Genomic DNA, 23,862 nt, shown 5'->3' with positions numbered 1-23,862 from the left:
AAGTTAAAGGGATAATTCACCCCAAAAAATTTAATTCTGTCATTTACTCACCCTTATGTCATTTCAAACCATGAAATGCCAACTAAGATATGCGGGAGGTATTTGGGAAGAGTTTTCATTTTTTGGTGAACTATCCCTTGAATAATTATAATTTGTGTTTATGAAGGCTGGAATACATTACATAACTTTTACAGTCTGGAGGAGTACATGCTATTTGCTGAAAGTCGGAGCCAGTCCGCAGATTTGAGTTGACAGATTTCACAGAAAATCGTGTAGTGTATGATGGTCGCAAAATCTGATCTTTTATTTTAGTTTCAGGCTTTGATTTCATCCATGAAGATATCAAACATTATTTTGAGCTGATTTTAATAACACATTTTGTTTTCATTAGTCATGCATCTCCTGGTAATGAGACACGTGTTTCTGCATGAGTTTGTTGTGTTCAGAATGATCTGAAAGTCTGTTATCATGTGATCCTCAGTCATTTAGAGTATGATGTACAATTTTTCTCTATTTGGCAAGTGTATAATGTCTTTTTAAAAATCTGCTTTTAAAAGTTGTGTAGTGTATTTCAGGCTTAAGTCAGTTTTCATCAAAATTCAGCAGTATGTGAAGAAATGTGTTCAGAGCACATGTTATTGGTTATGCTGAGAGAATTGTAAATTTTTTTAATAATGGACAGAAAATTTGTATTCCAGGCCAACTTTTTAAAAACTTTTTTTCTTGAGTCAGTCTTTAGAAATACATTACAAACCTTTACATTAAAGGAAAATGTAAAGAAGAATTCACAACGTGAAAAAGTGGATTGATAACATGTTTAATTTTACATTTAAATGTAAAAAATGTTCTTTGATAGCCAAGAATGAAAGCTTTTCGGTTGAGCTCATTGGATAGCCTATTTCAAAATCACAATGCATGAGTAGGTCCATGCAAATTGTTGTGGGAGGGGAGGGAGAAGAGCCGTTTTACTCATTAAAACTTATCAGTGCAGCTCTCTGGTCCCTGCTGCTCAGCACACAGAAACATGCCTTGACCCAATGTGCACTTCCACGTTACAGGAATGGTTGGAATTTTGCGGACTGTAGACGTTCTGGATCGTTTGGAATAATTTTCCGAATAAGATGCGCGTGAGCCATGGAATTACCAGTGATATGGATGTGCTTTGGATTACTTATTCATCTCCCACCGTTTGGATGCGTGGATTTGCATCTATCAGGGTCCCTCCAGCCTGGTGCAACACTGGCAAATGTATCAATCGGACCAGAATGGACGTACAGAATCGACAGAAGTCTAACAGATAAGTCTTTACGACACTTCGTGAAGATCGGGAGAAGTGATGGGCTGCTATCTGTCGCGCGCAAAGTTGGCTGCACTCGTTTACCGAGAAATCCCGTGCCACTGTATTTGCGGATTAAATCACTGCTTTCAGAAAACTTCATACTGCTTCATTTCAATACATTCGTGCATGGTCAGAACTGCTTCATCAAATACAAAAGAAAAAATCTTAATCCAGATGCCTACATGTATCTGTTGACTGGGTATGAGACATGTTTTTCTTTGGACTCCTTACCTATAAACATTTACGAACATTTGCCTGTATCCATGCGGAATTCCCAAATGTTTCGCGGTCGGTGCGTAGAGAAAGACCAGCGGCGTGTTATTTCCCTCACAGGCGCGAACCTCTGTTTACCTCATAAGCAGCGAGATGAGGCAAATTTGCTTTGTTTAATGCCTAACTCACTAAATAGCTCTTTATTTGTAAATGTTAAGTTACACTTAAGCAGAGAACACACTGGCAGTGAATTAGACCCGTGGGCTAAACGTCAAAAAAGAAACGTGAACTCCGCTCCTCAGTTTCAGCTCCCAAACTACCATGTATCGGTGCCAGAGAACGAGCCCTCAGGAACGCGAGTCATTACCCTCAAAGCGTTCGACGCCGATGACGGAGACGCCGGTGTTATCGAATACGATATGGAAGCTCTTTTTGACAGCCGCTCTAACAATTTATTTCAAATTAACCCTGAGACGGGAGGTATAACTACTCTACAGCCTCTAGACAGGGAAGTTAAAGACACTCATGTGTTTAAAGTTACTGCCACTGATAGAGGAACCCCGAAAAGATCAGCTATCGCGTACCTCACTATTACAGTCAGTGATACTAACGACCACGCGCCGGTTTTCGAACAGAATGAGTATAGGGTTAGTATTCGAGAAAATGTTGAAGTAGGCTTTGAGGTGATGACTATTAGGGCTACAGATGGAGATGCGCCCTCTAATGCCAATATGATTTATAAGATTGTGAATGATGATGAGGTGAAGGCTTACTTTGAAATTGATCCAAGAAATGGGTTGGTCAAAGCCAGAGTCAGACCAGACAGAGAAGTCAAAACACAGTATAGGCTTTTTGTTGAAGCTAACGACCAGGGCAGAGAGCCCGGGCCACGAACCGCCACAGCCACGGTGCACATTTTTATAGAGGATGAGAATGATAACTACCCTCAGTTTAGCGAGAAGCGATATGTAGTTCAAGTTCCTGAAAACATAGCTGTGAACTCTCAAGTGGCTGTGGTGAAGGCTACGGATAAAGATGCTGGAAATAATGCGAAAGTGCATTACAGCATCATCAATGGGAATATAAAGGGACAGTTTTACATACACTCCCCTACGGGAGTCATTGATGTTATCAGCCCTTTAGATTATGAGATGATAAGAGAGTACACACTCAGAGTGAAAGCTCAAGATGGAGGACGGCCGCCTCTTATTAATGGCACAGGTATGGTTGCAATCCAAGTGTTAGATGTCAACGATAATGCACCCATGTTTGTCAGCACGCCTTTTCAAGCCTCGGTTTTAGAAAATGTTCCTGTAGGTTACTCTGTGTTACACATCCAAGCTATCGATGCTGATTCAGGTGACAATGCTCATTTGGAATACAAGCTGACCGATACATCACCTAGTTTTCCATTCATTATCAATAACAACACTGGATGGATTATGGTTAGTGCTGAGCTGGACAGGGAGACTACAGAGTTTTACAATTTTGGTGTTGAGGCCAGAGACCACGGGGTTCCTACAATGTCATCTTCAGCTAGTGTAAGTGTCACTATACTAGATGTAAATGACAATGTCCCAACCTTCACACAGCACTTGTATAACCTAAAAGTCAACGAGGATGCAGTTGTGGGCACCAGTGTGCTTATAGTCACTGCTGTAGACAGGGATGTAAACAGCGTGGTCACATACCAAATATCTAGTGGGAACACTCGGAACAGGTTTGCTATTACCAGCCAGAGCGGAGGGGGACTTATTACTTTAGCGCTACCTCTGGACTACAAGCAAGAACGGCAGTATCTTTTAACAATCACTGCCTCAGATGGTACGCGCCACGACACAGCTCAAGTCTTCATTAATGTGACTGATGCCAACACCCATCGACCAGTATTTCAAAGTGCCAACTACCAGGTTTTAGTGAGCGAGGATCGACCTGTAGGCTCCACCGTCGTGGTCATCAGTGCCACTGATGAAGACACTGGTGAAAACGCCCGCATCACTTATGTAATGGGGGACAATGTGCCACAGTTCAAAATTGATCCTGACACTGGTGCCATCACGACTCAAATTGAGATCGACTATGAAGATCAGGCCTCCTACACGCTAGCCATCATTGCCCGAGACAACGGAATCCCCCAGAAATCAGACACAACCTATGTAGAGATCATTGTTCTTGATGCCAACGACAATGCACCCCAGTTCCTCCGGGACATCTACCAGGGAACAGTATTTGAGGATGCACCAGTATACACAAGTGTACTCCAGGTATCCGCTTCAGACAGAGACTCTGGATCTAACGGTCGACTCAGCTACACCTTTCAGGGAGGAGATGATGGTGAGGGGGACTTTTTTATTGAGCCTTATTCTGGGATCATCAGAACGGCCCGCAAGCTAGACAGGGAAAATGTTGCATTGTATAGCCTCAAGGCGTTTGCGGTGGACAAAGGAGTGCCCCCTCTCAAAGCAGCTGTGGACATTCATGTGTCCGTGCTGGACATAAATGACAATGCCCCTGTGTTTGAGAAGGACGAATTGTACTTTTACGTGGAGGAAAACAGTGCAGTAGGATCCACTCTTGCCCGCGTAAGTGCCACAGACCCAGATGAAGGTACCAATGCCCAGATCCTCTACCAGATTGTAGAGGGCAATATTCCTGAAGTCTTCCAGCTCGACATCTTTAGCGGAGATCTAATCGCCCTTACTGACCTAGACTTTGAGACCAAGATGGAGTATATAATAGTGGTCCAGGCCACTTCAGCCCCACTTGTCAGCCGGGCCACTGTACATGTCCTCCTAGTAGATGTCAATGACAACGTCCCAGTTCTACAGGATTTTGAGATCATTTTCAACAACTACATCACCAATAAGTCCAGCAGCTTTCCCACAGGAGTTATTGGGAAGGTGCCTGCTCGTGATCCAGATGTGTCCGACAAGCTCCTCTACACATTTGTTGAGGGAAATGAGCTCAACCTGCTGATTCTCAATCAACACACTGGGGAGCTAAAGCTGAGCAAGGACTTGGATAACAACAGGCCGCTTGAGGCTACAATGAGGGTGACGGTTTCAGGTGAGACTCACATGATACCACATTATTTGGCCACAGTTTTTCTTTTAAAAAGCAGTCCATTATTTGGCCAAAGGTTGTGTGCAGTAGTTGAGTGATTTCCAATATCTGCTTTGCGGGTTGCCTTGCTATAGTAGAAGTGGATTTATGCACGCTTTATTCTTTTCACACTGTATTAATTGGTTTTCTTTGATGCTCTTAGTGATAGTGATCTACCTCCTCCTGTGCTGTCTGGTATGTTCTTCTCTTCAGGCGGGTTCTCAGTCCCTGAATCCCTAAATTATTTTTATATCTTTACTGTGTCTCTGTTCATGCTCAACAATATTTGTTGGCACTCCCTAGTGAGCATATCCATGGCAACTATTATCATGCTTAAGCTTATTTATTTGCAGCAATTCTGAAGTGGCCATCAATTTATACATTCTTGTCTGCAATATATTATTCAGTGAATATAAGATGTTTTTAAAGCCTGTTTACACCTCAAAAAAGTAATTGCCACAATGCCTCATAATTACAATTTTATTTCTTCCAATTGTAACTTTTATTAAATAATGTGACCTTATATATACCAATGTGATTTTATATCTACCTATTTGACTTTAAATCTCACAATGAATGATGTGACGTTTTAAACTGTTAGACATTTTTAAAATTTTCATAGTCTCCTCTACCCCAGTGTAGTGACTGTGGTTTTATAGTAAGATGTAATTTTGTCTAAATTGCTTCTCTCCAACGATTTTCATATTAACTGTTGTTGATCTCCCCCCACATTCCTCAGATCCATATGTTCTAGAACATATTCGCACTAACTACTATCATTACCTATTTGACTTTAAATCTCACAATGAATGATGTGACGTTTTAAACTGTTAGACATTTTTAAAATTTTCATAGTCTCCTCTACCCCAGTGTAGTGACTGTGGTTTTATAGTAAGATGTAATTTTGTCTAAATTGCTTCTCTCCAACGATTTTCATATTAACTGTTGTTGATCTCCCCCCACATTCCTCAGATCCATATGTTCTAGAACATATTCGCACTAACTACTATCATGCACAAACATGAATAAAAGTTAGTCAGCCCTTCTCCCTTTCAAACTCGGAGAAATCAAATGTCATTCTTACCTGTCAGGTGGTTTGTTTCATGTACATTTTCCCAGGAGCCAAAGCTTACAGACTGTCCTGCCTATTAGACAGTGACTGATCATGTGTCAAAGGAGGTTTCGACTTGACTTATGATTTCAAGTTAGTCTTTATTCACATTTGGCATCCCCGAGCTATAACATGTCCCTTGGTTAATTTAAGTAAAAAATGAAAGGAAAAAAAAAACCTGAAATCCATCCATAAATTGAAAACCACGTTACATGTCACAACAAGATATCACGTGATATCAGGATTAGAACTGATGTCCATGGAGTGATAGCTTTTCATAGATTCACAGTGATAAAACTTGTTTGTCTTGTATAAGATGTCACATTTGACAAGAAAATACAGGGGATTCATTGAAGAGCCTTTAAAACTCCTACGTAGGCTGGGTACAGCTAGAGTTTGTTTTGTGTTGTTTTGATTACTTTTGTTTAATGGTTGTCACAGCTTACAGAGGATCAGGATCAGCCAGATAGCAAAGATGACCCTTTATCATGTGGTTCCAGTGACACAGTTACTTAATTTGATTCTCAGAAATGCCATGTGTCGCTGCTTAGTGGGCAGACAAATAACTTTCTAGTACACGATGACAATAGAGGGAGAACACAAACATTTCTATATATACCATAGTGAAAATAAATATACTTAAATGTATTTGAAATACATTTATGTCATGCTGCGCCACGTGGATATGTTTTCTTTGATTTGAACGAAAACAACGTATCCACGTGGCGCAGCTGACACAAAACAGTATACACAATTTACGTTCAGTGGATACTCTCCAAAATAGTGACGCGGAGGAGACGAATTGTTAAATAAAGTTTTTTTTTTCTTTTGCGCACAAAGTATTCTCGTAGCTTCGTAAAATGACGGTTGAACCCCTGATGTCACATGGATTATTTTACCGAACTCCTTGCTGCGTTTCTGGACCTTGATTGTGTAAGGACACTTGCTGCCTATGGGAGGGTCAGAGAGCTCTCAGATTCCATCAAAAATATCTTAATTTGCATTCCGAAGATGATCGGAGGTCTTACGGGTTTGGAACAAAATGAGGGTGAGTAATTAATGACAGAATTAAAATTTTTGGCTGAACTACCCCTTTAAATTGTGCGGAAATAGTGCTAAGGTCCAAATAAAGATATACTGAATTATATTTGATTGTGCTAAAGTGGAGCTATTGCAAATATACTTTAGATACACTTTAAATATCTTGCATTTAAATCCTCATCAATAGTGACATTAAAACACATTTAAGGCTTAATATTAAGAAAAGTGTCTTGCACACAAGTAGTACTCCAAATAAAATTTAATTATAATTTTCATATTAGTAAGTCTCGAGCGACATGTCAGTAAATATGTTAATAGATTTGAACTATACTTGCTATGAAATAAATGTATTTTAAATGTATTACTTTTTTACTAAGGTATAGATGCATACCTTTTTTAATTGACCATTTTTCTCTTTTAGCATATACATTTTAAAAACATTTTTAAAGATAATTTTGCATTTAATAAATATAAATATAAATATTTTTTTAGATTAAATCAATTACATGTTTTATTAGAAATATATCTATTTAAATGATTCAGATTAATTATATAGAATTATTGTACAATTTTAAATGCAGGACCACTTGCAGAGTTACATACAACAACAACAACAAAAGCTGAATATGCACCAATATTTGTAAAGAAAGAAAATTTCCCTCCACAATTCCAATTTGGCCATTTGTCAGTTCCTTTTGATATCTGAGGCTGAATTGGAAGGAATTGACACTTTATTAAAAGTGCCAAAAAAATTTTTTTTAAACATTGTCATGTTAAGCTCCCTGAGTTTCAAAAAGTTTTTAAAGTTTCAGCCAACTATTACCATTAATTTTTTTAATACTGAAAAAGAAATCGATACACATGATGCATTGTGCTTATTGGACATATCTAAGGACATACCTTTTAGTCCATACATTTTCTACTGCATTAATATAAATGCAGTTTTATGTAAGCACACTGTAAGTTTTTACACTTATAGAATATGAAGTAACATCTACATTCATGTTGACTCGGTGGTTCTTCTCTTTCCCAGCATAAAGTCTCATCTCTAGTGCTAGTTATTTTGCATCATTTTACGTTCACTCAATAAACTTGACTGAATGCCAGGGGTGCATTCCATTCACAACAGTTTGTAAAGATAACTTCTTCAGCCTTATCTAGAGCGCTTCTGGATTTTGAGTGATAATTCGATATCTAATTTGAGAGAGTGAGCTGCCAGGAAGAGACCATCTGTGGTTAATTCTTCAGCCATACTTTTTATCTACAGTTTTATTTTAAAGGTAGGGCACCTCTCATAATCTTTGATCTTTTCATCTTTATCTTTTGAACCTTTGATGTATTTCATCCATCCCCTCTTCGTCTAAGTGAAATCTCACGCAGCAGCTGATGCAAAGCGTGTGGCGCACACATTTGTCCAGTTAATGGCAGCGCATATGTCTTTATCCTTATTGCGGCACGTTCTAAATCATCATGTATGGAATCTTTATCTCGTATCAGCGTTTCAAAGCATCTAAACCATGCAGGGAATCTGTGAACCTTTCAGAGAAAAGCAGAGATCAAGCTATCAGGTCACTTTTAATGCTGACATAGACCAGCATTAATTTCCTTGCTGGTTTTGTGCCTGTTTTGGTGATTGCTAGACCAGAAGGTCCAAGAAAATCATGCTGGTTAAGGTAGTTAAGAAGCCTAGTGGGGACCAGCAACCAAATCACAACATATGCTGGTCCTTTCAACTGGCTAACTTGCATTAAGCAAGCTGACCGCCTTCTAAATCCTCTGGTAATGGATCCGAACCATCCTATAGGGTCTCCTCATGGACGTCCTCTGAAGGAAGTCTGGGAAAAAGAGTTTTGAAAAGCTCTGGCTCTCCATTGTTGTTGCCATGGAGAAGGGGAGAGCATTGTGGAGCTCTTAAGGGTTTTGCGCCAACGTTTTGCGCCAAGCTGGGGCCCCTTTTGTGAAGTGGGGTGAGAAGCAGGGTAGGGGGTGAAATGTGGGGGCTTCTTAAATTCGAGGAGGAGGGAGGCATTGTCCACATGCAGATTTCTGTCAGTGAAGACAAAGCTGTTTGTGTGTCGAGACCTTAAATGAAGGACACTGCTGAAAGAAGAGAGCTTTTTGCACTCACTTGGTGTCTGTTTGGTGAAAGAGCAGAGATCAGACGTGGATCAGAATAACGACTGCACAACTTGTCATTCATGCACAGTGTGTTGTGACTGGTGTTCCTGCGTGACAGTAAAACAGCATTCTCGATCCCATCACTTGCTTGAAGCAGATTTTTATTTCAAAAGACAACGTGTGGTAATAATTGCAGAGTTGAGTTACTCATAAATAGAGCTTAGCAGTATCTGTTCTTATTTTCTAGACGCAACCGGTTGCTATTGGACAATAAAGACTATTTAACAAAGAGTCAGGAATGGTGTATGGAGGTTTTTCATTGGACTGCATGAGAACAAAGGGCAAACTGGGCATTATCTTCTCTAGCGCTAAGGCTTTTCTACTGAATTCCTTCCTTAACCATGAAATGAAATGATGATGCAATCAAGGCCAATTCTTTATTCCATCTTAAGGACATTATACAATTATTACAGCCCAGCCAATCCAGTGTTTCAAAGCTGCTGACCTGAAAATAAAATGCCTGTCATCATTTGCTCATGCTCATGTTGTTCCAAACCTGTATGACTTTTCTTTTCTTTTCTTTCTAATTTTCTATTGAGGAGTACAAAAGGAGAAGTTCAGCAGAATGTTCACACTGCTCTTTTACATACAAAGAAAGCATACAGTGTCAAGTATCTGGCTGTCATGTTCCAAAAAAGAAAGACATTATAAACGTGGTTTATATGACTTGTGCTACCATTCAAAAGTTTGAGGCCAGTAAGTGTTTTTTTTTAATTAACACTTTTTTAGCAAGGATACATTACATTGATTAAAAGTGACAGTAAAGACTAAAACATCTATTTCAAAATAAATGCTGATCTTTTTAGCTTTCAAAGAATCCTGAAAAAATTATCATAGGTTCCACAAAAATATTAATATTATTTTTACTGCATTTTGATAAAATGAATTCAGCCTCATGACTATAAGAGACTTCTTTCAAAAACATTAAAACATCTTACTGGCCCCAAACTTTTATAATTCTCAATTTTCATACAGCTTTGAAATTTTCAAATTCGGAATGCCGTGTTTACATTATGAGAAATTTAAGAACCTATTGGACTATAATATTTTATTCTATTCCTCACACAACACATATGGTACAACTTCAGAAGACATTTTGTGCTCCACAAAACAATGAATTTGGGTTTGAAATGACATGCAAGTAACTAAATGATGACAACGTATATTTTAGGTGAACTAATCCCATAAATTTTGATTTTAAGCCAAACTCAAGCATCTAATGCAGATTAATGAAAACGGAAACTTCCAGGTTATTTGGTGGCATCTGCATTTTACTGCATTTTTAAATAAAGGCTTTCAAAGTCAATAATGTATTAATATTTTATATAAGTGCTGCAAACCTTGAAGACCTTTAGTAGATACTACGGCATAACCAAGAAGAAGCAACTTCACATGTCTCTTGGCCTTGGGCAACATTAAAAGTGCTGCCCATAAAATTCACACCTTGCTGGATTCCATTTCACTGCGCTCCCCTCTGTTTTATGTATGTGCTTGGAGGGATCAAAGCAGACCTGCCACCGATGATGTTAAGAAGAATCACAACAGATTCATGAGGGAGGCCGGCCGAGGTGTGGCTCCATTATCAGGCACTTAGTCCATGCACTCTGTGGAAAGAAGCTTTGCTCATTAACTTCTCAGAGTGCAACTTACCACATTCCACACAAGCCATGCCAGGGTGAAAGTTTTTAATAGGCCTTAAGAAGGAATGTAGGACTTGAATGGAGGAAAGATTTGTGAAACAAGCAAGAAACAAACAAACAAACAATTGAAACTATTTCAGCAACATAGAATGTTAATGTGGCATCTTTAAGAAATGAACAAACTTTGTGTTTACAATAAGGATGCACAATATATTTGCACCATATTAATTATCAAAAGTTTTAGAGATTTTTGCCTCAGAATTATGACTTACTGTGTCATAGTTTTGACTTTTTATGTCGGAATTTTGACTTTTTGTTCTGATTATGACTTTATCTCAATTTCAACTTTAAAATTATAATTCTGATTTAGTATGTAATAATTTTGTCTTTTACATATCTCATAATTATGACTAAATATTTCTTAATTTCAACACTTTTATCTCACCAGTATGATTTTATCTCATACTTGAAACTTTTTATATCATATTTTTTACTTTTTATATAATTATAATTTGATATGTGATCATTTTGATTTACAGTTTTAATGTTTTGCAATAATTTTGATTTGTGGACTTTATCCCAATTTAGAAATTTTATATCAAAATTTCAACTTATAGTAGAATTCATAATATGTGATCATAATCATAATCTGTATGTCATAATCTTGACATTTTTATCTCAATTATTATGACTAAATATCTAATTTTAACTTTTTATATAATAATTTAACATTTTTCTCAATTTGGACTTTTTATATCATAATTTAAACTTTTATATTATAACTCTGACTTGGTATGTCATAACTTTATATGTTAGAATTTTTATCTCATTATGGCCAAATATCGTAATTTAGACATTATTTAATAATTATGACTAAATATCTCAATTTAGACTTTTTTTTTTGCTCATTATGACATATTTTCAACTTTTTATATAAGAAAATTGTCTTTTTATCTCATACTTATGACTTAACGTCATAAAATTCATCTCATAATTATGATTCACAGTTTTGACTCTTAATAAATTGACTTTTTATGCAATTGTAACTTTTTTGTCATAATTACGAGTTATGTCAATCTCAGTTTCTACTTTTTATATAAATTTCAGCTTTTTATAATATAATTCATACTTAGTATGTCATAATTTAGACTTTTTTTCTCATAATTATGATTTAGTTTTAATGTTTTGCAATAATTTTGACTTGTAGACTTTATCCCAATTTAGACATTTTATATAAAAATTTCAACTTTTATAGTAGAATTCATAATATGTGATCATAATCATAATCTGTATGTCATTATCTTGAAATTTTTATCTAAATTATTATGACTAAATATCTAATTTTAACTTTTTATATCATCATTTTACATTTTTCTCAATTTGGACTTTTTATATATCATCATTTAAACTTTTATATTATAACTCTGACTTGGTATGTCATAACTTTTTGTCAGAATTTGAATCTCATTATGACTAAATATCGCAATTTAGACTTAATTTAATAATTATGACTAAATATCTCAGTTTAGACTTTTTTTTCTCATTATGACATATTTTCAAATATGCATACACATTCAAAGAAATGTGTCTTTTTATCTCATACTTATGACTTAACATGTCATTAAATTCATCTCATAATTATGATTTACAGTTTTGACTTAATAATTTGACTTTTTATGTAATTTTAACTTTTGTCATAATTATGAGTTATGTCAATCTCAGTTTCTACTTTTTATATAAATGTCAACTTTTTATATTATAATTCATAGTTAGTATCTCATAATTTTGACTTTTTATCTCGTAATTATGATTTAGTATATTTTCTTATGTGATGGAAATGGGATTTGAGTCCCTGCCCTCAATGCCTTGTGCACTCAGTAGCCCGTCTCTTTCAGCTGTGCCTATTGTGTGCTGGGCACCAGTTGGCTCGGCTTCGCACATATTTAGGTCAGCCATCAGCCGTGATGTTGCTGTGGCCACTGCTGGTGAAGCAGGACATGTGTCTTGGCATTGGCTAAATGATGCTTTGGCAGGAGCTTTTTGTCAGTCTCTGCTACTGTTGCACTAGCCAACTGCCAATCAACTGCCAATCAGCTGTCCAAATATATGTTCCCACATGCTTCTTGAGGAGTGTTTAAGGATAGATGACTGAAAAGAGAAAAATAAGTCTGGTGTGTTTGTATTCTGGGCTTTGTATTCTCACCCCGCGATACTCCATATTTAAAGCATTAGATCATCTATAAATGGCAATTCTGTCATTATTTATGCACCCTCATGCTGATCCAAACCCGTATGGCTTTCTTTCTTCCATGGAACACAAAAGAAGAGGTTTAGCAGAATGTTCTCATTGGTGTTTTCCATCAAATCAACTATAAAAGTCGTCCAGTAGTCTGTTTATTTGAACTCTATTTGATTAAATCAGAATTGTTGTCAGTGTTAGGTAAGTTACTCTATAAAGTAATTAATTACTGCCTGTGCCTACTAATTATATCTTCAACAGTGTAATTAGATTATTGTACTAATTACTCTCTTTAAAATGTATTGCATTGTTTATTACTTATACTTTCTAAATCCTATATCAGCCTTGACCAAGGATAGACATGAAACTGCTCTTTTAATTCTTTCAAATAATAATATAAAATTAGTGCTGGGCAACGATTAATCGTGATTAATCACTTCCAAAATAAAGGTTTTTGATTATATAATATAATTGTGTGTGTTTGAAAATATTTATATGTATATATTTATATTCATATAATTTATATTAAATATATAAAAATATTTAAATATTTAAAATATAAACATAACATTTTTCTTAAATATATACATGCATGTGTGTGTATTTATATATACATAATAAATATACACAGTACACACACATATATACACAAAAACATTTATTTTAGATTAGCATTTATTTAATGCTAAATTAGTCTTGAACTGACCAAAGTATTTAAAGGGAGAAAGTGACATTAAAAACATACATTTTAACATTAAATGTAAAATGTTAATGTTAAATCCAGTATTGTTTTTAATAAAGAATTGTTCTATAGTCTATACAGCATTTAATGCAATTACATCAGAAGTAATTGTTATTAAATTACAGAAAAATTAAGAGTTACTTTTTCAAGGGAAAATTAATTAAATTAGAGTTACTAAATACTTAGTAATGCATTAAACCCAGCACTAAGTGTTATTTGATAAAAAAAAAAACATCTTCACTGCTGCTCACATCTCATCACTTAAAATAAAAAATATATGAATATTATTATTGTTTATTAAAATATGCTAGAATTAGTTTTAAGTAAATATCTTAAAAAAATTTATTTGGTATGAAGAATGGTTTCTTTGACGCATCACTCTTGCTGTAAATAGGCAACTTGTTCTCATGAAAAATCACAGTAAATTGTACGAGATGGCATGATATCATACAATCTCACGATTTTGTGCAGATTTTGATGAAAGAGGCCTTAGACTCAAATCTTTGATTCATGCTATCTACATGGTTGGTTACCAGTTGCCAGATTGGCATTATCTATAGGACAGTTTAACACTTAGATGATAACCTCTAAATTTCCCACTGTGTGTTCGTTTGCAGGCCAGCACCTGTGAGTGTGTAAACTACACTGAGCATTTATCTTTGCACAGATTGTTTGGCTTCGTCCCTCAGAAAACTCCGTCCCGAAAAGCTGCCCTCTGTGTTTGCCTTCGTTCTCAGATTGTTCGAAAAGAAAACTGAACATGACACTTGCTCTTTGCAGAGGCTGTAAACATTGTCACAGCTCAGTGGTCCTGCAAAGGAGTGTGTTGGCAAGTGAAACTGTGAACATTTCAACCTAGTTTACTTTGCTAGTGTCATAATCTCCACCATCAGTTTTGAGGGATTCGATGAAGCTGAGCTTCCTGTGGCGCAGTGGTATCTAGGCCACTTTTCCATTAAAACGTACAGTGTTTCGCTTTGTTTTCTTGTTCAGCAAACTCTGGAATCAGTTGGTAAAGTTTCTCCTTTGGACCACCCACACTTGTGTACAATATTTGTATTAACACAGCGATTCCTATTTGATCGTATAGACAGATCTTGGAGTCTTATCATTCTTTTGTGCAAGCTGTTTCCTGGAGGGGATCCAAGATCACACCTGTAGGGCGATTTATTATGTGTGGGACAACTTTGAGAATGATCTGTTTGTTGAACACTTTTTATAAATGGCTGCTCACTGCTCCGGGTGTGTGTTCACGGTTTGTGTGTGTTCACTGCTGTGTTTGTGCACTTTGGCTGGGTAAATGCAGAGCACTAATTCCGAGTATGGTCACCATACTTGGCCACGTGTCACACTCCCACACTAGTAATTTTTTTTTTTTATTTGGTCACATATAAAAAAAATACTTGTATACAAATAATATGTATGTATGTGTCTATAAATAATAAATAAATAAACAGTTTATTTATTTATTTATCATCATAATTGTATATTATTATTATTAGTAGTAATAATAATACACTTTTATTTAAATAATAATAATAATAATACACCATCATCATCATGTTATATTATTAGTAGTAGTAGTAGTAATAATAATACAGTTTTATTTTTTGCAATATGTTTCAGGAATATTAAAAATATACTTGTATTCAAATAAGTATCAGAATTATCTATTCATATTTATACTTGTAAAAAAATTATAATATTAAAACCAATGTTAATGGTAAACATTTATTAATTCATTTAAACATTGGTGAACTTGTTATTAATAATAATAATGTTGATTGTAATAAACTTTAAATTCAAATAAGTATGTGAATAATATATTCATATTTTCCCTGTTAAAAAAAATACAACAGATATTCAGCACCTCTCCACACCAAATTTTTCTTTTTGTGTTCACAGTTGATGTATTGCTTGTAAGGAAGCTGGTTGTATTGCTGTTCAAACAGTTTGAAAAAAAAGATGATAAAACTGTGAAGGTCGAAATGCTTGGTGAACAATCACAGAATTAAACTTCATGTTCCAGCATGTTCTCAAAGTTCATCTTACCCACAAGAATGTAAACTTACCACCTGCCAGCCCCTGCCATGCCATTCAATTCAGTTTAAACATTAACTGAGTCTCTCAATGTGCCTTTGTGTCTTCACAGATGGACTCCACCAGGTCTCGGCCCTCTGCACCCTACGGGTGACCACCATAACGGACGACATGTTGACGAACAGCATCACCGTTCGTCTGGAGAACATGTCTCAAGAGCGTTTCCTCTCCCCTCTGCTGTCTCTCTTTACTGAAGGCGTAGCCGCAGTCTTGTCCACCAGTCCTGACGGTGTCTTCGTCTTCAATGTCCAAAATGACACAGACGTTAGCGGCAGCATTGTCAACGTCACTTTCTCGGCCCTGCTCCCGGGTGGAGCTCCGGGACGTTATTTCCCGTCAGAGGAGCTGCAGGAGCAGCTGTATCTGAACCGTACGTTGTTGACGTTGATCTCGACTCAGCGCGTCCTGCCGTTTGATGATAATATCTGTTTGCGGGAGCCCTGTGAGAACTACATGAAGTGCGTAGCTGTTCTGAAGTTTGACAGTACGGCTCCCTTCGTGGCGTCCAACACAGTTCTCTTCAGGCCCATACACCCCATGAACGGGTTACGCTGTCGATGTCCTGACGGTTTCACTGGAGACTACTGTGAGACAGAGGTGGACCTTTGTTACTCAGGCCCATGTCAGAACAACGGGAAGTGCCGCAGTCGAGAGGGGGGATACACCTGTGAGTGCCCGCAAGATTTTACAGGTCAGTATCTGGTAATCTATCTATCTATCTATCTATCTGTCCGTTCAACCATCTGTTTATATATGTATTTGTCTATCCATCTATCTGTCTGTCTGTCTGTCTGTCCATTCATCCATTCATCCTTTTAAATGTCTGTCTATGTATCTGTCTGTCTGTCTATCCATCTATCTGTCTGTCTGTCTGTCTGTCTGTCTGTCTGTCTGTCCATCCATCCGTCCTTCTGTCCATCTATCCATCTATATTTTTGTGTCCGTCTATGTATCTGTCTATGAATCGGTCTGTTCATCTATCCGCCCGTCCATCCATCTGTCGGACTATCTGTAGGTCCATGTGTCCATCCATCCGTCCATCTGTCCGTACATCCTTCTGTCTGTCTGTCCATCCGTCTATCGTTCAAAATTAGGAAGTGAATGCAGATTTCAACAGCATTCTCAATTCAGGTCTACATGGCACACACTTCTATACCCAATTCATTATTGGCCAATTGAAAATTGCAAGAAAAGTAATACCACACTTTTTCTAAAATGGCATGATTTGAGGTGTTGTGTCAAAAAAGTTGCTGACAGATAGTGGTTTCTTCACATCCCTAACCTAATTCCAAGCAATAGTGAACTAATAGTGATGTATGCTACAGCAAAAAAAAAAACTTTTTTTGTGTGTGTTTTGTATGGATAGTTGATTGCAAATTGGTTGCAAATTGTTCCCTTCTAAGTTGCTCAGACTCGTGAGAGCGTCATTAGTTTTGCTTCTGTCATAACTTGAATGGAGATCTGCTCTTGGGGGAAGGAATTATCCTGTGTAAGTTTGACAGGAGGAATGGCATCCAGACTCTCAGTCCCAAGGTTCAGAGTTCCCGCACTGGATCATTCACTTTGACAGCTTCTGTCTGTTTGTCAGCTCAGGTTTCTGGACTACAGTAAAGAGTAGTGAACCTCTGCCCTCTTGAGCCCTCAGGTAGTATGTGGTCATAACTAGAGGTGTTGACAGTGGCCTCTGTTGTTCCTCTCATGGGTTTCTCTCATTACAGAGTAATGTATCCCTGTAATTCCTCCGAAATGAGGGATTATCTGACCGACATTTAGATCATTACCTCTTTGGAACCTCTTTTGTGTGTCCCAGTCGACATAGTTCCTCTGGGCCCAGATCTTGTCAAGTTAATGGCAGGTACTCAATGGTGCGCACACCGAGCTGGCCAGGAATCAGAGATACAGGATTACAAGTCCAACAAGGTAAAGTCCTCCAGGCAAACCTCAGATGTTTGTTCTGAGGCTACTGCGTTTGTCAGCATGCTGATGGATTTTGGGGGAGATTGTTATCGGCATGTTTCTGTGTCCTGTGCGGATATGTCCATCTCAGGTGAAAGCAAACCACACACGTCTAGATACACACACACAGGGTCCAAAATAACACATAGAAAGTGACTAATATAAGTAAAAATTGACTGTGGCGAGTAAAATAAACAGTTATAAATGGGTATATGATCTAAGACATACAAACTGCTCATTCTAACAACTTTTACATCAGTGGAAAGTTTGTCCTCAGAGGTTTATTTCTGGATCCTGTTTATTTTAGGAAGTTTGAATGTGGTGAATCATATGAAATACTCACAGTAAGCTACTAAAATTAAAAAATGTAGAACAAAATCATAATGTGTCAATTAATGTTTTGTATGTATATGTATGAAGCTGTAGATGAAACAGTCATGCACAATTTTCCACAAATATGCTATAAATCTTTTTTTAAATTAACAATATATTTTAATGCAAAATATGGTTCAGCAATATTTATTTAGCATCTATCTATCTGTCGATCTATCTTGACAAACTTTTCTTGTTTTGTTAAAAATTATTCTGGTAAAACTGATTCCAATAATTCTGGTATGATTATAGAATTTTTTTAATTTCAATTATTTTTAATTATACTTTACATTCCAAATTGAATTGCAATTATGTGTATTATTATTATTATTATCATTAACTATTATTATTAATTATTAACTATTATTTATATTTTTATTTCATCTGCTGTCAACAGGTGTGGCAAAAATAAATTTTTGGACCCTGTACACACATACCAAGACACATATATGAAAACAGGGCTAAAAAAAACACTCAGGAAACAAGATTATCAGGTTCAGTTGACCAACTTTGCAATATAAAGCAAAGCAGTCTTACTTCTTGAATTATATCTTAATTTGATCAAATGCCCTAAACTCAGTCTCAGAATTGTATATTGTGATAAATATCAAAGGAGCCCTCTGGCAAACATCTACCTGTAACAATGTGAATGATGTCACTTTGCTAGCGGCATCTTCCAATAGCGAGTCGTCATCGGTTCACCCCACATCTCATGTCACATTACAAGAGCCTAGCGGAGCATAACAGGTGTCTTACAGACCACCAGGGCTCTTTCATTGTTCTTCCATTGCTTGGCAGTGGTCCTGTTTCTTTAGAGTATGAACAAAGGTTAGTCTGGGTCAATGAGCACAGAATCACTAAGCATGCGGCTCAATGGTCTCTCTGAAGCCTTCTCATTTAGACAGAACTGGAAGCCATTGTCCTGTCGGGACTAAAACTAAGCTCACTCAAGTGATTGGGTTAAGAGAACAAGTTTCCAATTATTATCAGAAATTGAGTTCCACGGATGAATTGCACTTATTATGTGTCAGTGGATGCATGAAATGTGGGTTTATTACCTCATTTTGCATGGCTGGAGAATAATAAAATAGAAAATGAGGGTTTTTTATATTCTTGAAAATACAGGTTCTGGCATTGATGGTTCCATGAAGAACCTTTAACATCCATAAAACATTTCCATTGCACAATAAGGAAATTTATAATGGAAAAAGGTTTTTCAGATTGGTAAAATCTTGGGTATTTTCTTTTCAGGAGAGCGCTGTGAGGTGAATGCACGTTCAGGCCGGTGTGTTCCTGGTGTGTGTAAGAACGGTGGCAGGTGTGTGGACCTGCTGGTGGGAGGTTTCCTGTGCCAGTGTCCTGACGGCGAGTATGAGAAGCCCTACTGCGAGATGACCACACGCAGCTTCCCTGGCCAGTCCTTCATCACCTTCAGAGGCCTGAGGCAGAGATTTCACTTCACCCTCTCCTTTACGTGAGTAAACCATCTAGAGTTACTCCATCCATCAGTTTATACATCCACCCATCCATCCATCCATCCATCCATCCATCCATGCACTCCTGTCAACAGTGTTTCTTTTCTGAGGGTTATTATTTAGCATTTTCAAATCTTATTATTTTAAGTATTAAAATAAAAATATCTTAATAATAATTAAGTATTTCTGTTTTAATAATTTATATATATATATATATATATATATATATATATATATATAAGAACTATTAAAATAAAAAGCTCTTATACTAAATAAATAATAGACTAATACTAATTAATTAATTAATTAATGATATATTTTTTAAAAAGATCTCAATGAATAATCAATAAAATTATCGATTGTATGAATAAAAATAATGCTTTTCTATATAATAGTATTTTTAAATGTTTTAATGTTTACTTTTTGTTTTTAGGATTTGATAGTTTCAGTTTAGTTTTTTTAATTAATCATATTTTTTATTTTTAAATAGTTTTATTTCATTTTATATATTTTTTTATGTCACACTTAGTTAATTACATCTAATTCTCATACAAGTTGTATCCTGGAAAAATGTCCTGCAAAAAAAGAAATAAAAAATTGTACAGATAAACACCTGTTTAACCTTCTCAAAGTCTCCTCACTTTCCCATTATGGCATTTATTAATTACCATGTAACCGATCTAGCAAATTAGACACCGTCGCATATCAACCACACAAGTTCTTCTCATGGCAAACATGAAAACAGGATGCCGCGTGTGGTGAGGCATCTTTGTTCAAACTTCCTGTGAATGTGCCCCTTTGCCATGTGCTATCTGACACCTCTCCCTGCAAAAATCCCAGGTGCCCGCACCACAGGGCCAACTGAGATACCAGAGGTTGGCAAACATCAGAGTATCAGTTTCCCCCGTCCATTACCTCTAGCTGTGTCTCTTGGCAGGTTTTATCACTTCCTTTTCCTCCACTCCCTATCTTTTTTTATTCTTCTGTCAAGCCTGCATGTTTGTGTTGTGAGTGATCTTAGGACGCTCCTGAGCTTTTTTTTCCTGCTCTTGATCTGTGGATCTGAAATGAATATTCATTCAAATGGAATGTCTGATTAAAATATGATAAATCCGGTGTAAAACATGATTAAAACTAATTTATGAAACTTTTTTTAAATGACCTGTGGATCCTAATTTACACTTTGAATTGAACAAGCTTATTATGGTCTTCATTAAGGTTTTATTAATTTGTTTATTTTTTTCATAGGTTTGCTACCAGGGAGAGAAACGCCCTGCTCCTATATAATGGCAGGTTTAATGAAAGGCATGATTTCATTGCGATTGAAATTATTGAAGAGCAAATCCAGCTGACCTTCTCTGCTGGTAAGTAAGACAATTCATTTTAGTTTGAATATAAAATTTAAAAATATAAAATTTCAAATAATAATTTACATTTTAAGAACAGTACCCAGTGCTTTTGTTTAATAAAAAAAAAAATTAAGAAACCAATAAAATATGTTTTAATGATATTACCCTTATTGCAGTCACATGTATTTAAAAAATTGAATAAACTACATATTTTTGAATCAAATTTGTAAAAAAACTATTTTAATTTGTGTTTTTGCAAAATGTGTTTGTTTTTGTTTCATTTTGTGTTGCTTTGTCTCATTTCATTTTTTTTTTCTTTTTTCATTTTGTTTTTGTCTGCTCAAACTGCAAACAACTAAATGGGTTTTAGTCAGATTTGAATCGGAAAAAAGCTCCTTTTTTGAGTGTCATATCTCAAACATAAGTGCGTATAGATGTATCCAGAGCTGTGCCAAAGGAAACAGGTGGCCAAAGAGCATTAAAACACACTTCCTCTGTCTACCTGTTCCTTTGTTTTGTCAAACCTCACACATCAACAAGAGTTACTGTCCAGTCAGTGAGTGTGAAATACCATGTCCCGTCTCTTTAATGGGTCAGAATTGTTTCCAAAGGAAATACGACAGTGGAATTCATCCCTAGAGCGTCTTAGTATAAACAGATGCTTGTTACGTCTTACAACAACACTGAGGGTCACCCGTCCACATGAGCTGAGAATAAAGACAGTGAAAGGCATTTCCTCCACTGTCCTGGAATGTAAAACATCAAACAACACAGCGATTCTGGTAAATTATGAACCCTCATAGGTCAAAGGTCTGTCCCAGCTTACTAGCCATCACTCAACATAATTGAGTTGGAGAGCGATATAAACAACTAAGATATTTGACATTGTATGCACTGAGGGAAAGTGCTGTCATGGGAGGTCCTGGCACACTATTATCTCCTCGATAATGATTTACTTATTTTGTCCAGTTGACTAGAAAAATGCCACACAAATTAAAATCCTCAAGGTGCTTTGGAGCCAATTAATTTGTTTGTGTTAAACTATATATACAGTATGTAGTATTTAGAACTTATTTAATACTTATATAAATATTATTGTGTATTCATATTCATTTTGTTGTCATGAAAATATATATTATACATGTTAAAAACATTTTTTCCTTATCCAGTTATCACTAGCAGAATTACTCTTTCTTGAATTTCAGCAAAACTGGTTTCTTCTTTCTTGTTATTTCTTTTTAGGAGAAACTAAAACCACAGTGACTCCATTTGTAGCTGGTGGGGTTAGTGATGGAAAATGGCACAGAGTACATCTACATTACTACAACAAGGTAAGTCATTTGTACTGAACACAATAAGAATGGAGGCTGGTTGGAAGGTCAGTGAAGGAAAACCAATGGGGCTCATTCATGAAATCATGAAATTAGTTTAAATCTTTCACGAATTGGATTGAATATGACAGCACTTTCTGTACTAATAGCTTTACAAACAATTTACACTAATTTTTCTGTCTGTGCTTCATGAATAAGTGTGTAAAATGCTTAATTTGGTTTTAAAACTGGTATTATTTAGGTTATTGAAATATAATTTACATTAGGATATGTTAACAAAATAATTATTTTAGGTCAAATCAGGTAGAATATTAGAAATGTGTGCTAAAATCACCACTAATTTTTTTTTACCCAGTTAAAGTCCATTATCATTTTATTTGCACTTCAGTCAAATTATTATTCCAATGCTAGAGAAAGTCAGAGCCTCACAAGTAGCGTTTCTTGATGAGATCAGTGTGTCCATATTTCATGAAAGAAGACACGTGATATCAGCGGCATCTCTAGCTGTATCAAAGTTCACAGCATCTTCTAAGAACTGCAGTCAAAAGAAACAGCTTGTATTTCTGCTTCTTTGATCCCGTTCAGTTTTCAGACCCTCATATTTCAGTGAGTTGCTGAGATGCAGCATTTATGAAGTTTGGTGCATGTGTAATACGTCATGTGTCATGTTTCATGGCCAAAAGCTAAGTGCGTTTATTCTGTGACCCAGGCATCTCATTACACAGCGTCTTGTTTTTAAGAGTATTTTGTAACCCATAGTGTTAGTATTATTTAATACGGTATTAAATTCTTGTTCTTCGTGTTTTGAAACAAATAGTTCTTGAGTGTTTTGTTGTTTGTTGTCGCTCAATTGCAAATACCTCACCATATTGTAGTTGCACGGGCAATTCATTCTGCTTGAATACATTAAGCTTTCATCGACCCTTCTTATGTTCCTTAGTGACCTTTTAGTAACCTTATTTCCATGCTGCCTAACTTTAAAACAGTATTTGTTCATAAAGAACATAGCTGAGTCTGTCACAGTATTCCTGAATTCCTGAATCATAGTGAAGCTTTAGAAAATCTCACTGAAATCTCTTGGAGGGATGACAGTTAGCGTGCTGTGGGTTTCTGTTTTTGAGGGTCCATATTTTCTTTAAATTTTTTTTTACATTTACACAAGTTGCACTAAACTGATGGAAGGCTAAAAAAGTTCAAAAAGAAAGTCATTAATACCAGTGGCTGCAACCAGAATGTATCTAATATAATGTAGCATGTAAGTTAGCGAGTGCATTATTGGATTGGAGCACCGTTTATACTTGTAAACATGAATGAAAAATCAGACCCTAAAGCCGTCTATTGAGATTCAATGCGTATGTCGTGTTTGCTCCATTGTGCCCGTAGCTCCCCCTTAACCCGTCACTTAAAGAGTCCAAGTTCAATATAGTCCGATGGGGAACGCAGACAATAGCACATCCCCTGTTGAGTTAATCCGGGACTACAATAACGCACTCTGAGTTTTTAAAAGCGCCAGATGGCACACGTTTTTTCTGTTGCACTTGAACATAAAAACGCTCCAGCCTATTATTGGAAATCTCCAGAATATGCTTTATTATTTCATGAAGTTTTGCTCCATCTGGAGCCTCGTCCATATGGTAAGGTTGTGGTGAAGTACGGAAATCCATCTCTCATCTT

General features: G+C 36.3%; 1 protein-coding gene across 1 annotated transcript in view; it reads left to right on the top strand.

Moving 5' to 3' along the window:
• Nucleotides 1–1,003: 1,003 nt before the first annotated feature.
• The window catches only part of LOC107590849 (cadherin EGF LAG seven-pass G-type receptor 1-like), a 46,621-nt gene continuing 23,762 nt past the window's right edge, over nt 1,004–23,862 (top strand). The window contains exons 1-5 of the mRNA XM_016279770.1: nt 1,004–4,618; nt 15,758–16,396; nt 19,285–19,507; nt 20,757–20,872; nt 22,100–22,188. Coding sequence (XP_016135256.1) covers nt 1,135–4,618; nt 15,758–16,396; nt 19,285–19,507; nt 20,757–20,872; nt 22,100–22,188 — 4,551 coding nt within the window. The 5' untranslated portion in view covers nt 1,004–1,134. The remainder of the gene's footprint in view (nt 4,619–15,757; nt 16,397–19,284; nt 19,508–20,756; nt 20,873–22,099; nt 22,189–23,862) is intronic.

This window comes from Sinocyclocheilus grahami, unplaced genomic scaffold (assembly GCF_001515645.1).
Source record: "Sinocyclocheilus grahami isolate Dianchi unplaced genomic scaffold, SAMN03320097.WGS_v1.1 scaffold133.1, whole genome shotgun sequence".
NCBI lineage: Eukaryota > Metazoa > Chordata > Actinopteri > Cypriniformes > Cyprinidae > Sinocyclocheilus > Sinocyclocheilus grahami.
This window is presented reverse-complemented; position numbering and strand designations above follow the sequence as displayed.